The sequence below is a fragment of the Schistocerca piceifrons genome, chromosome 5 (assembly GCF_021461385.2).
Source record: "Schistocerca piceifrons isolate TAMUIC-IGC-003096 chromosome 5, iqSchPice1.1, whole genome shotgun sequence".
In the NCBI taxonomy this organism is placed as follows: Eukaryota; Metazoa; Arthropoda; class Insecta; order Orthoptera; family Acrididae; genus Schistocerca; species Schistocerca piceifrons.
In genome coordinates this window covers 432,773,940-432,790,542 of record NC_060142.1, presented here as the reverse complement: position 1 = coordinate 432,790,542, position 16,603 = coordinate 432,773,940, and the positions used below count along the sequence as shown (strand labels likewise).

General features: G+C 43.4%; 1 protein-coding gene across 1 annotated transcript in view; it reads left to right on the top strand.

Annotated features, from left to right (window-relative positions):
* The window catches only part of LOC124799062, a 219,095-nt gene that overhangs the window by 149,464 nt on the left and 53,028 nt on the right, over positions 1–16,603 (top strand). Inside the window, exon 2 of the mRNA XM_047262600.1 lies at positions 732–1,149. Coding sequence (XP_047118556.1) covers positions 732–1,149 — 418 coding nt within the window. The remainder of the gene's footprint in view (positions 1–731; positions 1,150–16,603) is intronic.

Genomic DNA, 16,603 nt, shown 5'->3' with positions numbered 1-16,603 from the left:
GTCGAGTAGCTCCTCAATTGGCATCACGAGGCTGATTGCACCCCCAAAAATGACAACAGCGCATGGCGGCGTGGATGGTCACCCATCCAAGTGCCGACCACACCCGACAGTGCTTAACTTCGGTGATCTCACGGGAACCGGTGTATCGTTGTGGACATAGACCATTACAAAACTTTTTCTGGACTTCAGATGCGACGGTGCTTGCGGTAGGCCAGACAAGAGTGAGTATCTGAGGTCAAAGAACTTACGTCCATCTGATTGGGTAGCTGTCTCACGCCTGAAGTCAGGCGGAGCTATGCCTGCTGGTTCATGTAGGTGGTCCACTTTAGTGGTCTCAAGCATCCAGTAATTATCACACATGTCTCATTCGTGGCGGTGTCCATCAGCCTAGCATGGCAAGAATTATACCAGATAGGCACTGCATATTCGCCTGCAGAACAGCACAGCACCAGTAGAGAAGTCCGCATAGTGTATGGCTGTACGCTCCACTTAGATATTAGTCAGATACTTTCATTTGGTTGTTATCTCAATGCTTTTAAAGGTTAAGATGCAGTCTAAGATTACCCAAAGGTATTTTTATGCTGCTTTTATTAAAGGTTAATAACTGGACTCCAAGACAAGTAATTGCCTATTGTGTTGTCTAAATGTTAATGTGCACTTCTTTTGCTTTTATTCTACAAAGCTGTACCCAGAGAAGTTGTTAATGTGAGACGCTCCTCGTCTGTGCGCAGGTGAAGTTCACGTTCGACTCGCCGGCGCAGGGCAACCGCAACTACATCCCAGTGAGCGACCTGTACAGCCGCAACTTCACCGACACGAACGGCGAGTTCCAGCTGGAGCTGACCATGGGCAACCTGCGCACCGCCTTCGACGCCGAGTTCCGCGTGCCGCAGTCGGTGTGGTCTTCGCTACCGCTGCACCCGCACCGCCACCATCGGCACAGCCACAGCTCCGCCGCCTCCGGGGGCGGCTCCTCGTCCACCTCGCACGGCCGCTCGGGACCCGCCTCCTCCGCCCCCGCTTCCACCGCCACGTCACCCACGCCCGTCGTCACCACCGGCACCGCCCACAAGCTCGAGTCCACCTACTTCACGTTCGGTGGCTTCGACTGGAACCTCGCCCTGTACCCGCACGGTGCAAAGGAGATCGGTAAGTCGACTTTCGAGCGCTCCGTCAAATTCAGTGTCTCATATTGGCCCCTGCTCGCGCTGCCGCCTTTCCTTCTATCATTTACTGTACAAATATACTGATTTCCCGCTCAGACAGATGGCCTCTGCTAACCAAACTATTCGAACAGCAGGAAAGGAGTCTGTTATACGTATCACTAATTCCTGTAGCATAGGGATGTACAGGACGAGAAGTACACGTTGGCTACAGTGAAACCTTCGTACTTGAGACAGTGTAGACAGAAAACAACGCTGAAGTGATAAATGTCACGGGGTATGTCATAAATCCCTGTCGGACCTCCTCGTGCCCGGCTTAGCGCAAAACCTCTGCGTTACATGGACTCTACATATCGGTAGGAGACCCCTCCAGAAATATTGAGCCATGGTACATCTATAGCCAATCATACTTACGAAAGTGTTCCTCATCCAAGATGTCGTGCACAGACTGACATATCGATTATGTCCCGTAAACGTTCGATGATATTCATGTAGAGCGATCTTCGTGCCCAAATTTTTGGTGCTCGAATTTTCCAGGATGTCCCTCAAACCAGTGTCGAACAACTGCGGCCTTGTGACGTGACATTGTTGGTGGGGAACATGAGGTCCATGTATAGCTGCAAATCGTCTCCAAATAGCTGAGCAGAACTGTTTCCAGTCAGTGATTGGTTCAGTTGCACCAGAGGATCCAGTACATTCCATGTAAGCATAGGCCACGCCATTAAGGAGACACCACCAGTTTGGGCAGTGCCTCGTTGACAACTTGGGTCCATGGCTTCATAGGGTCAGCGCCATACTCGGACCCTCCATAAACTTTTACTAGCTGAAATCGGGACTCATCTGACCAGGCCACGTTTCTCAGCCGTCCAGGGTTCAATCGATGGTCACGATCATAGGAGATGCGCTGCAGGCGTTGTCGTGCTGTTAGCGAAGGCACTCGCATCGGCTGCCAAATCCAATTAACGCCAAATTCCGCCACACTATCTTAACGGATACTTGGCCGCATGTCCTACATTCATTTCTGCGATTATTTCACGCAGTGTTGTTGTCTGTTAGCACTGACAACTATAAGTAAATACTGCTATTTTCGGTCGTTACGTGAAGGTCATTGGCCACTGCATTGTTCGTGGTGAGAGGTAATGCCTGAAATCTGGTATTCTCGGCACACTTCACATTGTGGATCTTGGACTAATGAATTCCCTAATGATTTCCGGAGTGGATGTCCCATGTGTGTAGCTCCAACTATTGTTCTACTATTCCGAGTTCAGAACTTTTTAATTCCCGTTGTGACGTCAGAATCACTTTGGAAACCTTTCCACGTCGAACACGTGACTTCAAATGAAATCTCCACCACTACAGTGCCCTTATATACCTTATATACGCGATGCTACCTCCTTTTGTAAATGTGCTTATCGCTATTCCATGGCTTTTGTCATCTCATTGTATTTACCATATGGGTTTTAAACTTTATAGGAATTGTGTTAAGACTGTCCGCTAGGGAATTTGCGTTGTTATTAGTGTTAGCGTCATGATTTTCCATAAGGATCTTATGCCGTACGGTGACCTAGGGTAGAAATGAAAGCATCTGTAAATACGAGGGTTGTCCAGAAAGGGAGTTCCGATCGCTCGCGAAATGGAAACCACTGGGAAAATCCTGTAAAGCTTTGCACAGATGTGTCGGGCAGTGTCTCCAGTATGCCCGTCGACCAGGTCGCGTCGCTCTTTTCAGTTTTGAGTGAACAGTGAGCACGTAAAGATGCGTAGGGAATAGCGTCTCCCGCCAAGTATGTGGGCCTGGTTAGAGATTTCGCCTGTGTCATGCAGCCCAGATAACACAACTGTTGGGCAGTTCCTTCTTCATGCCAATTCTCGGCCACACACTGCAGGGGCAATGAAGACGCTCCTGCAGCATTTCCGATGAGAAGTGCTTTATCACTCTGCTCACAAGAACCGCTGGCTATGAAGAAAAAATTTTTCCACAGACAACGAGTTGCAGACTAGTGCAGATAACTGGCCGAAAGCACAGGCGTCTGCTTTCTGTGACAAGGATACTGGAAAGTTGATGCAGCACTACGACAAAATTCGATGTTGGAGCGGCGACTATGTACAAAAGTAGGTGGAAGGTGTACCTAACTGTTGCAAATAAAACGTTTCTGGTTTTCACTGCGGTTTCCATTTCGCGACCGATCGGGACTTACTTTCTGGACAACCCTCGTAGAATAGATGCAGGCAGACATTACGGTTTTGGACAACCTCAGCAGGGCTTTACTCGTAAAGATACTTTATCAAATTAACAGTAGTAGTGCTGCTCTTCTCCGCGGGTAGGGACAAATTAAACGAATAGAGAGAGGTCCCCTTTCAGAACCGGGACTGATGAACATGATTCGGAAGTTCGAATTAAATGGTGATTAGGGAGTTGCTCCTGGGAGAGACGACGCCCAATTCCGCCACAAATTGTTGAAGAAGTTCCTGTTCCCATGACTGAGAATGCTGGACGCAATATGTGATCTTCATACATGCATGAGCTGTGTCACAACAACTGAACATTCCATGGTCCACCGTTCGAAAAGTGCTGCGAACATTTGGTATTCGCACAAATTTCCAGTCTGTCATGAATGAAGATGTCTTTATATTGAGCAACGTTTGTAGCCTGGAACATAAATACGGTACGCAATTTACAAATACTACTTCTCATGTGGAAATGAAAACGTGGTTCTTTCAATGGTTGATTCTTTATATGTTTCCTGCATGCCTTTAAAAATGTTTCCATAATGTTTAATTGTCTTATGATCACTCGGTCCGCACGTCGTCCCTCTCGAGTAATGAAAGTTTAGTTACGCTGTGTTGGCTAACGTAAAAGTCACCCGTGCCACATGTTAATCGAAAAGATTTAGTGACATTGACAAAAGCAGTCAATGCAGGAGCTGACCAATATGTATAGAAACTTTTAACCTCCCAGGACCACTGATGAAGATATTCTAACAATGTGGCGGATGTCCTTGTCAAGCATTCGTCTAGATTTGTATAACTACACCTATAAACTGTATTACATTTATGAACAGATAAAGGCTTTGTGAAACGCCGTGGCCTTACCATGTACTTATACACTACTGGCCATTAAAATTGCTACACTAAGAAGAAATGTAGATGATAAACGGTTATTCATTGGACAAATATATTATACTGGAACTAACATGTGATTACATTTTCACGCAGCTTTGGTGCATAGATCCTGAGAAATCAGTAACCTGAACAACCACGTCTGGTCGTAATAACGGCCTTGATACGCCTGGGCATTGGGTCAAACAGAGCTTGGATGGCGTGTACAGGTACAGCTGACCATGCAGCTTCAACACAATACCACAGTTCATCAAGAGTAGTGACTGGCGTATTGTGACGAGCCAGTTGCTCGGCCACCATTTAAGAGACGTTTTTAATTGGTGAGAGATCTGGAGAATATGCTGGCCAGGGCAGCAATCGAATATTTTCTGTATCCAGAAAGGACCGTACAGGACCTGCACCATGCGGTCGTGTAGGGTTTCGCAAGGATCGAATGAAGGGTAGAGCCACGGGTCGTAACACATCTGAAATGTAACGTCCACTGTTCAAAGTGCCGTCAATGTGAACAAGAGGTGACCGAGACGTGTAACAAATGGCACCCCATACCATCACGCCGGGTGATACGCCAGTATGGTGATGACGAATACACGCTTTCAATGTGCGTTCACTGCGATGTCGCCAAACACGGATGCGACCATCATGATGCTGTAAACAGAACCTGGATTCATCTGAAAAAGTGACGTTTTGCCATTCGTGCACCCAGGTTCGTCGTTGAGTACACCATCGCAGGCGCTCCTGTCTGTGTTGCAGCGTCAAGGGTAACCGCAGCCACGGTCTCCGAGCTGATAGTCCATGCTGCTGCAAACGTCGTCGAATTGTTCGTGCACATGGTTGTTGTCTTGCAAACGTCCCCATCTGTTGACTCAGGGATCGAGACGTGTCTGCACGATCCGCTACAGCCACGCGGACAAGATGCCTGTCATCTCGACTGCTAGTGATATGAGGCCGTTGGGATCCAGCACGGCATTCCGTATTACCCTCCTGAACCGGCCTATCCCATATTCTGCTAACAGTCACTGGATGTCGACCATCGCAAGCAGCAATGTCGTGATAGGATAAACCGCAATCGCGATAGGCTACAATCCGACCTTTATCAAAGTCGGAAACGTGATGGTACGCATTTCTCCTTCTTACATGAGACATCACAACAAAGTTTTGCCAGGCAACGCCGGTCAACTGCTGTTTGTGTATGAGAAATCGGTAGGAAACTTTCCTCGTGTCAGCACGTTGTAGGTGTCGCCACCGGCGCCAACCTTGTGTGAATGCGATGAAAAGCTAATCATTTCCATATCACAGCATCTTCTTCCTGTCGGTTAAATTCAGCGTCTGTAGCACGTCATCTTCGTGGTGTCGCTTTTCCAATGACCAGTAGTGTAGAACTCTCATCTCGACCTCAAGTATTTGTTTTATTTCTTTCATTCTTACGTTTTTCGCTATAACCCCATTATCAAAAGAACAGAATCATGCTTATATCCAGTGCCTAGGGGCGATCAAAACTTTTCGTTCAAAGGAGGTGTAGTACAGTATCGGAGAGCCAATCAGAAAAAATCGCCTTGAGCAATGAGGAAATCATCCCACCGGTGCACCGGGCTGGACATACCATTTTGGTAAGAAACATAGTGCTCTGCTGCAAGAAGAATTCTGGAACTGTCTGTTGCACATGCTCGACCAACAGAAATCGTCGAACCTCCAAAGCTGTTTTTAAGGGACCGTGGACGCGATAACCGCACGGCGAGACATTGGGACTGTAGGCGGGACTCGAGTGTCTCCCACTTGGGTTGGCGCAAATTCTGCTTTGCAACGTTTGCGATATGGAGTCGTCTTCTGTAGAATCGCTACCAGCACTGAACATCAGTCCACAACGGTTGTATGTTGCCCCATACACAGTTTTCATTCTAAGATGGATGTTCATTGGTATGTTTCCTTCGGCAGCCAAGAAAGTAATAAAGGTTCATTGGTTCTGCTTGAACGGATTTTGTAATAACATCATCATAGTTCATGTTTCTTGATTTAAGGCACGCACATGGGAAAAACAAGACTGCCATGCTCATCTCTTGCTTACAAATGGGTATTTATATTCCCGTATAGGAATAGCGCTATGTTGCAGCAACACCTTCAGAGAGAAACGTTTGATTGCATCCTATACACTGGGGTGACAAACGTCATCGGATACCTCCTAATATCGTGTCGGGCCCCTTTTGCCCGGCGTAGTGCAGCAACTCGACGTGCAATGGACTCAACAAGTTGTTGTAAATCCCCAGCAGATATATTGAGCCATGCTGCCCCTGTAGCCGTCCATAATTGCGAAGGTGTTGCCGGTACAGGATTTAGTACACGAACTGAACTCTCGGTTATATAGCATAATTGTTCGATGGGATTCATTTCAGGAGATCTGGATGGCCAAATCATTCACTCGAACTGTCCAGAATGTTATTTAAATCATTTGAGAGCAACTGTGGCCCGGTGACATGGAGCATTGTCATCCACAAGAATTCTATCGTTGTTTTGGAACATCCATGTAGATGAAGTCCATGAATAGCTGAAAGTGGTCTCCAAGGAGCTGAACATAACAACATAACCAGGACACAATACATGACAGGTATTATCGCCTACGCTATCCAGAGAAATCTGCGTTAGCTGAGCATGCGTTAGAAAACGGTCACCACATAAAATTTAACGATACCTCTGTCGTGGCACGCACTAACGGCTTCTGCGACAGTTTAATAAAGGAAGCTATTGAAATAAAAATTACCGCAAACACCCTGAATAGAGACGGTGGCTTGCAGCTCAGCGCTGCGTGGGATCCAGCGATCGCGCGGTTGAAGAGGGCACATCGAACGCCGACTCAAAACATGCCCATACATGGCAATGTCATGGGCACCAGTGACGTCACAGTCGGCAGTTAGCGTATATAAGGGCGCACCAACAGCCCATTGGCAGTAATATCACTTGACAATGGCCAAGGAGTGCTTGACCGAAAACTCGTGTAGTTTTAACAAGTGACGGGTTGGAAACCCGAGAACATTTTGTTCAGGACACAGTCCATTCGACGCAACCACAGCCCACACCATTATGGAACCACCACCAGTTTGCACAGTGCCTTGACGACAACTTGGATCCATGACTTCATAGGGTCTGTGTCACACTCGAACCCTGCCCCAATTGAACTCGTGACTCATCTCACCAGGCCAAGGTTTTCCATTCATCTAGGATCCATCCGATATGGTCAAGAGCCCAGGAGAGGTGCTGCAGGCGACATCGTGCAGTTTGCAAAGACACTCGCGTCTGTCGTCCGCTGCCGTAGCGCACTGACGCCAAATTTCGCCGCAATCTCTTAGCAGATACGATCATCGTACGTCTCACATTGATTTCTGCGATTATTTTGAGCAGTGTTACTTTTGTGTTAACACTGGCAACTCTATGCAAACGCCACTGCTCTCGGTCGTTATGTGAAGGACGTCGGCCAATGAGTTGATCGCAGTGAGGTGTAATGCCTGAAATCTGGTATTCTCGGCTCACTCCTGACACTGTGGATCTCCGAATATTGAATTTCATGACGATTCCCAAATGAAACGTCCCATGCATCTAGCTCTAACTGCTATCCTGCGTTAATACTGTTAATACGCGTCGTGCAGCCATAATCAGTCGGAAACCTTTTCACATGAATCGCCTGAGTACAAATGATAACTCCGCCAATGCAGTGCCCTTTTATACCTTGTGTACAAGGTACTGAAGTCATCTGTGTAAGTGCATATCGCTGTTCCGTGAGTTTCGTCTCCTCAGTGTGTGATACTATGTGCCAACAGGATTTTGTTCTTTTGACAATGGTATAATGTCGAAACGCACAAGGATGAAGCAAATAAAATAAATACTGAAACTTCCTGGCAGATTAAAACTTTATGCAAGGCCGAGATTCGAACTCAGGAGCTTTGCCCTTCGCGGGCAAGTGCTCTACCAACTGAGCTACCCAAGCACGACTCACGACCCCTCTTCAAAGCTTTACTTCCGCCAGTAACTCGTCTCCTACCTTCCAAACTTTACAGAAGCTCTCCTGCGAACTTTGCAGAACTAGCACTCCTGAAAGAAAGGATTTGCCGAGACGTGGCTTAGCCACAGCCTGGGGGATATTTCCAGAATGAGATTTTCACTCTGTAGCGGAGTGTGCGCTGATATGCAACTTCCTGGCAGATTAAAACTGTGTGCCGGACCCCGAATCGAACTCGGGACCTTTACCTTTCGCGGGCAAGTGCTCTACCAACTGAGCTACCCCAGAACGACTCACGCCCCCTCCTCACAGTTTTACAGTTGGTGGAGCACTTGCCGGCGAAAGGTAAATTTCCCGAGTTCGAGTCTCGTTCCGGCACGCAGTTTTAATCTGCCAGGAAGTTTCATATCAGCGCACATTCTGCTGCAGAATGAAAATATCATTCTGGAAATTAAATACTTGTTGTGAAGACGAGATTGTTTTTCTTCTTGCAGTTTATTGATATTTCTGTTAGGTTCTATTTGCGAAAGTAGCACGGGAAAAGATTTTCAGATAGTTAATCATTACATCTGTCTTTGAATGCCTACCATTAATGCTCTATTCAGAAATTATTACCTTGTACACTACTTCGTTGTCAAAAAACAATCTGAACGTACTGTGCATGCTGTCTGACAAGATGTTCTGTACTACGGAGATCAACTATAACATTGACCTGCTTAAGACTCTGCGTTAAGGACAATGTCGTTGGAGCTCATGACGTGCTAAAGTATATATACACAATAACTATCGTTATTACTATACAGCAATGTGCAGCGAAGAGTGCTAAAAACGTATTAATTGAGGCTTTGACTGTATTTGTCCATGATTTGCCGAGCATCTTCTGTAAAACCAAAAAAACACAATTCGTAAGAGTAATGTTTGTTAAACACTCACTGAATATTCGAGAGAACCTTTTCTGTCACTAAGTATGTTACTGTTCAGGAGCTCAAAATAAGTTCAATGATCCTGCAACAGACAAAGGTTAGTGATATTGTTCAATTTTGTTGTAACATAAACAGGACATGTTTCGATTAAGGCTAATTTCACGTGCTCAAGAGTGCTTTCATATCAGTCTGTCGAGATTTTTATCTCAAGGGCACTGAATAAGAAGGCCTGGCATTACAGCTGTTGTAGATAACATCGATGTGATTAGTATAGCTTCCAAATATTTTCAGTTAAATCCCTATCACTCTCTCTAACTCCCGTGGTATCTGTTTCAGCTGTGTGGTAATCCACGCATTCGAATTGCGACCTACTTTAAGAACTAACCAACTACACTCACCAAAGATATTCCTTTACATTAAATGAACTCTGATTTCCTTCCCCCTGCCGCAGTCCAGTTCGAATTTACGTTGTTGTTGTTGTCGTCTTCAGTCCTGAGACTGGTTTGATGCAGCTCTCCATGCTACTCTATCCTGTGCAAGCTTTTTCATCTCCCAGTACCTACTGCAACCTACATCCTTCTGAATCTGCTTAGTGTATTCATCTCTTGGTCTTCCTCTACGATTTTTACACTCCACGCTGCCCTCCAATACTAAATTGGTGATCCCTTGATGCCTCAGAACATGTCTTACCAACCGATCCCTTCTTCTGGTCAAGTTGTGCCACAAACTTCTCTTCTCCCCAATCCTATTCAATACTTCCTCATTAGTTATGTGATCTACCCATCTAATGTTCAGCATTCCTCTGTAGCACCACATTTCGAAAGCTTCTATTCTCTTCTTGTCCAAACTATTTATCGTCCATGTTTCACTTCCATACATGGCTACACTCCATACGAATACTGTCAGAAATGACTTCCTGACACTTAAGTCAATACTGGATGTTAACAAATTTTTCTTCTTCAGAAACGCTTTCCTTGCCATTACCAGCCTACATTTTATATCCTCTCTACTTCGACCATCATCAGTTATTTTGCTCCCCAAATAGCTAAACTCCTTTACTACTTTAAGTGCCTCATTTCCTAATCTAATTCCCTCAGCATCACCCGACGTAATTAGACTACATTCCATTATCCTTGTTTTGCTTTTGTTGATGTTCATCTTATATCCTCCTTTCAAGACACTGTCCATTCCATTCAACTGCTCTTCCAAGTCCTTTGCTGTCTCTGACAGAATTACAATGTCATCGGCGAACCTCAAAGTTTTTATTTCTTCTCCATGAATTTTAATACCTACTCCTAATTTTTCTTTTGTTTCCTTTACTGCTTGCTCAATATACAGATAGATCAACATCGGGGAGAGGCTACAACCCTGTCTTACTCCCTTCCCAACCACCGCTTCCCTTTCATGTCCCTCGACTCTTATAACTGCTATCTGGTTTCTGTACAAATTGTAAATAGCCGTTCGCTCCCTGTATTTTACCCCTGCCACCTTTAGAATTTGAAAGAGAGTATTCCAGTCAACATTGTCAAAAGCTTTCTCTAAGTCTACAAACGCTAGAAACGTAGGTTTGCCTTTCCTTAATCTTTCTTCTAAGATAAGTCGTAAGGTCAGTATTGCCTCACGTGTTCCAGTGTTTCTACGGAATCCAAACTGATCTTCCCCGAGGTTGGCTTCTACTAGTTTTTCCATTCGTCTGTAAAGAATTCGTGTTAGTATTTTGCAGCTGTGACTTATTAAGCTGATAGTTCGGTAATTTTCACATCTGTCAACACCTGCTTTCTTTGGGATTGGAATTATTATATTCTTCTTGAAGTCTGAGGGTATTTCGCCTGTTTCATGCATCTTGCTCACCAGATGGTAGAGTTTTGTCATGACTGGCTCTCCCACGGCCGTCAGTAGTTCCAATGGAATACTGTCTGCTCCGGGGGCCTTGTTTCGACTCAGGTCTTTCAGTGCTCTGTCAAACTCTTCACGCAGTATCGTATCTCCCATTTCATCTTCATCTACATCCTCTTCCATTTCCATAATATTGTCCTCAAGTACATCGCCCTTGTATAGACCCTCTATATACTCCTTCCACCTTTCTGCTTTCCTTTCGTTGCTTAGAACTGGGTTTCCATCTGAGCTCTTGCTATTCATACAAGTCGTTCTCTTATCTCCAAAGGTCTCTTTAATTTTCCTGTAGGCGGTATCTATCTTACCCCTAGTGAGATAGGCCTCTACATCCTTACATTTGTCCTCTAGCCATCCCCGCTTAGCCATTTTGCATTCCTGTCGATCTCATTTTTGAGACTTTGTATTCCTTTTTGCCTGTTTCACTTACTGCATTTTTATATTTTCTCCTTTCATCAATTAAATTCAATATTTCTTCTGTTACCCAAGGATTTCTACTAGCCCTCGTCTTTTTACCTACTTGATCCGCTGCTGCCTTCACTACTTCATCCCTCAAAGCTACCCATTCTTCTTCTACTGTATTTATTTCCCCCATTCCTGTCAATTGCTCCCTTATGCTCTCCCTGAATCTCTGTACAACCTCTGGTTCTTTTAGTTTATCCAGGTCCCTTCTCCTTAAATTCCCACCTTTTTGCAGTTTCTTCAGTTGTAATCTACAGGTCATAACCAACAGATTGTGGTCAGAGTCCACATCTGCCCCTGGAAATGTCTTACAATTTAAAACCTGGTTCCTAAATTTCTGTCTTACCATTATATAATCTATCTGATACCTTCTAGTATCTCTAGGGTTCTTCTATGTAAACAACCTTCTTTCATGATTCTTAAACCAAGTGTTAGTTATGATTATGTTGTGCTCTGTGCAAAATTCTACCAGGCGGCTTTCTCTTTCATTTCTGTCCCCCAATCCATATTCACCTACTATGTTTCCTTCTCTCCCTTTTCCTACACTCGAATTCCAGTCTCCCATGACTATTAAATTTTCGTTTCCCTTCACAATCTGAATAATTTCTTTTATTTCATCATACATTTCTTCAATTTCTTCGTCATCTGCAGAGCTAGTTGGCATATAAACTTGTACTACTGTAGTAGGTGTGGGCTTCGTATATATCTTGGCCACAATAATGCGTTCACTATGCTGTTTGTAGTAGCTTACCCGCATTCCTATTTTCCTATTCATTATTAAACCTACTCCTGCATTACCCCTATTTGATTTTGTGTTTTTAACCCTGTAGTCACCTGACCAGAAGTCTTGTTCCTCCTGCCACCGAACTTCACTAATTCCCACTACATCTAACTTCAACCTATCCATTTCCCTTTTTAAATTTTCTAACCTACCTGCCCGATTAAGGGATCTGACATTCCACGCTCCGATCCGTAGAACGCCAGTTTTCTTTCTCCTGATAACGACATCCTCTTGAATAGTCCCCGCCCGGAGATCCGAATGGGGGATTATTTTACCTCCGGAATATATTACCCAAGAGGACGCCATCATCATGTAATCATACAGTAAAGCTGCATGCCCTCGGGAAAAATTACGGCTGTAGTTTCCCCTTGCTTTCAGCCGTTCGCAGTACCAGCACAGCAAGGCCATTTTGGTTATTGTTACAAGGCCAGATCAGTCAATCATCCAGACTGTTGCCCTTGCAACTACTGAAAAGGCTGCTGTCCCTCTTCAGGAACCACGCGTTTGTCTACACAGTGCTTAGAGCTATTTGAACCATAATTTAAAAAGCCCATTTAATCTAAAAAGAGAGACCAAACATCAATACTTATTCCATTTTCTGCAGCACAGCAGAATGAAACAAGTCAAATTTTAGGCAGTCAGTTGTAGAGAGGACCCGCTGTATGATTATGGAGGGGAATCTAAGTGTAGAGATTATCTTGTTATCGCGTATTAAATGTTTCCATAATTATCTCAGAGTTTGGTGACAAGAACCCTGTGTTAAACTAGAAGGCTACTTCAAAGATAGAAAAACAAAATTATTGGTAGTGTCTGAGATCAGCTATGTAAAGGAGTAGAAAATTATGGTTGACCATTGAAAAAATTTCATCCCTTGCAATTAATAACTAAATTACAATGCACTCTACAGCTACAAAGGACATAAAAGAAAGTACTAATTAGTTTAGACAAAATGGCGTACTATGCAGGACCATGGCAAAGTATTATCGGGTAGTTATGATTAAAGATCAGCTACTCACAGAGGTCCACTGAGGCAGCAAAACTTGGTAGACATTGTAATGCGTAATTACGGAACCTGTTTACGCTGGAAATAAATTTAGTTCTAATTTCAGCCACTAAATGCAAATCTGGCGCCGTGAATGCAAAAAAGACCTACAGAGGTCTTCCCATGTGTTTTGGATCAGGAACGGACGTGGGCTGAAGAGGTCAGACAAGCGAGACAGGCATAATGATTATTTTTTATTAACACCAGCATACACGAAAAGCACCAGAGACATCGAAGCGGTGCTGCATCCGTAAAACGACGTAATCAACAGTTGCTCACAACAGTTTCGGTGCAATATGTATTGTGTTCATGTATACTGGCCTCCAGATCAGAAAGAGCCCGAACATGTCCCTTGTAAATGATTTCTTTTAGATATCACACAAGCGGAAAGTCAAATGGATTCAGTTCAGGTTATCTTGCAGGCCATGCATCTGGACTCCCTTGGAGATAACACGTTCGTGGAAGGTTGCACTAATCAAATTGTTCACTTGGTGAACGACATGACGTGTTTCCCAATCTTGATTAAAGACAGCGATTTTCACTCAACTGCTCTCTTGCAAATCGGGAATAATATGCTCTACAAGGAGGTCTCCATAACGTGAAGATGTCATGGTACACCTGACAGTCCCTCTAGGTGTATCCTCTTCAAAGGAGGAGGGACCGAGAATAAAGGTAGTGAATCCACACCACACAGTTAAATACGGCGAGTGTAAGGTTCTTCAGCCACAACACGTGGTTTAACGGTACCGCAAATACGGCATTATTTTTGTGTATTCACTGCACCCTGTAGTGCAAAAAGTGCCTCGTAATTCCATAGAGTATTGCCCGGCCACATGTCGTCAACTTCTATCCGTGCCAAAAAACCGAAGAACAAATTTAGAACGTTGCTGTGGATCATGTGGCTTCAATTGCTGCACCGCGTTGAACTTGTCAGGATCCCAGAGCAAAATAGATCGCAGGTTGTAACCTCCCCGCAGAAATAAAAGAGATTTATATTTAAATGTTAATGGACATCGTGCTAAACGTAACCTCCCAGCAGAAATGAAAGAAAAGTCTATGATAATGAAAACGAGCCAAATATTTGGTCCCCACAAAAATTATAGAATAATAATGACCCAAATGTAAACTCGACACAAAAATTGAGAAATGAAATTTATTCATTAAACCCACAATACTAGGGCAACAGCGCTGACCTTAGGCCCTGTGCATTAATTAATCTGATAAATTGATTCTGGGAGGAAAAGCATAGGAAATATTGTTTCAATTCGAATTATTCTAATCTAAAAAAAAAAAAAAAAAAAAAAAAAGAGATTGCTTTGAAAACAAAATTATTATTGCGGCATTTATTGAACAAATTAATTACAATTAACATACATTACATTATCAGATGTGCGCAAAGCTGCTTCATTACCTTATTTAACAATATCCCTCGTCCCGCCGACTCCTCACACACAACTCCCACAGAATACAATTCGCAACTAACTCTTGCGCGGTCAAGCGCAGACTAGACACGATAAATAACTCTCTGGTCAGAGATTCTGTCATGCCTCGCCATCGCTGGTAATGAAAACATATGAAACGTACGCGTTTCATAACCCTCCACTGGGGGGGGGGGGTGCAAAAATTTGGCAGCGATGGTGAGTCATTTGGACTTGCCATGAGCAACAAATTTTTTCATAATTAATTAACTTTACAATTACAGAATATACAGATGTAGAACATGAAGTAAATGTGGTGCACATGCACGAAGTACAAAACATATTAGACCATGACAAATTTGTGAGTACAAAACATATTAACAAATGACATAAGTGCACACGCACTGAAAAACTCTTTAGCATTTTCACAACAAATAAACATAATGGCCAAAAATCATGTTGACAAGTGACGTAAGTGCACATGCACTGCAGTTCAGAACATATCAGCAAATCAAAATGTGTATACAGTGAGTAGTAATCATGTTAGAAAATGACAAAAGTGCACTCGCACTGTAGTTCAGAATATATCGAAAAAAATGTATAGGCCATGAATATAAATCATGTTAGCAAAAATGATTTTCACTGTGTTACAAGAATTAGGATAGGAAAGGGAAGGATCGCATCATGGTTGTAGCACTTTAGGTTGCACGCAGCTGCACTGGAAGTCCATATCTTTCCACAGAAGTACAACACCAAGTAAGACAATCTGAAGTTCTTTTCCTAGAAATGTTTATCATCGTAGCCAAGACACTGAAATGTCGTAGTAATATTCCATGTTATCATTTTGGCAGTATATCAGGTGCACCAAACAGTGGAACTATAATAACGTCTCCATCGCTCACGGTGGTGGACAGCATGTCGTGTCAACACCACGCTCTTACAAGGCACACCAACGTAGAATTAGTGCAAAAACCAAATATAGTGCTCCATGATCAAGTGGATATACAGGACAAATGGATATTGCAGTAATTCAGGGTAGTCAGGTCAGAAGTTGAAGGACATTAAGTCACATACTAGTCTTCATTGGGAATTACATTAGTAGTTTGCGGCATTCATAGCCCAGTTATTGAACATTTCTGTACCATGTATGTAGTATTACAGAAAAATGTTCATTAATTGTTTTACAGAGAACATTGGCACTCATTGCCTAATTACAAATCATCAGTAGTCATTCTCTTTACAGGGAACATTGAAATTCGTTGCCTAATTACAAATCATCAGAAGTCATTACTTAAAACAGGAGGTAGTCAATAACATATTATTACAGAATAATGTGGATAATTAATCATTGGTCATCCTAATACAGTAATCAGTAGCATTCATTTCCCAGCTACAAAACATTATTAATTAATCATTGGTCATCTCAATACAGTAATCAGTAGCATTCATTTCCCAGTTACAAAGCATTATTAATTAATCATTGGTCATCTCAATACAGTAATCAGTAGCATTCATTTCCCAGTTACAAAGCATTATTAATTAATCATTGGTCATCCCAATACAGTAATTAGTAGCATTCATTTCCCAGTTACAAAGCATTATTAATTAATCATTGGTCATCCCAATACAGTAATCAGTAGCATTCATTATTCAAGTGACATACTATTCAGAGCTAATCAGAATTACTCAGAACTCTCTTAAACTGGTATCATTATTTGGGACTGGTAATACATTTTTTTTTGTTAGCGATGCATTGCTTTGGGTATTTATAGGGGAAAGGAAGAAGAGAAAAAGAAAAAATTTGCTTCTGGGTTGT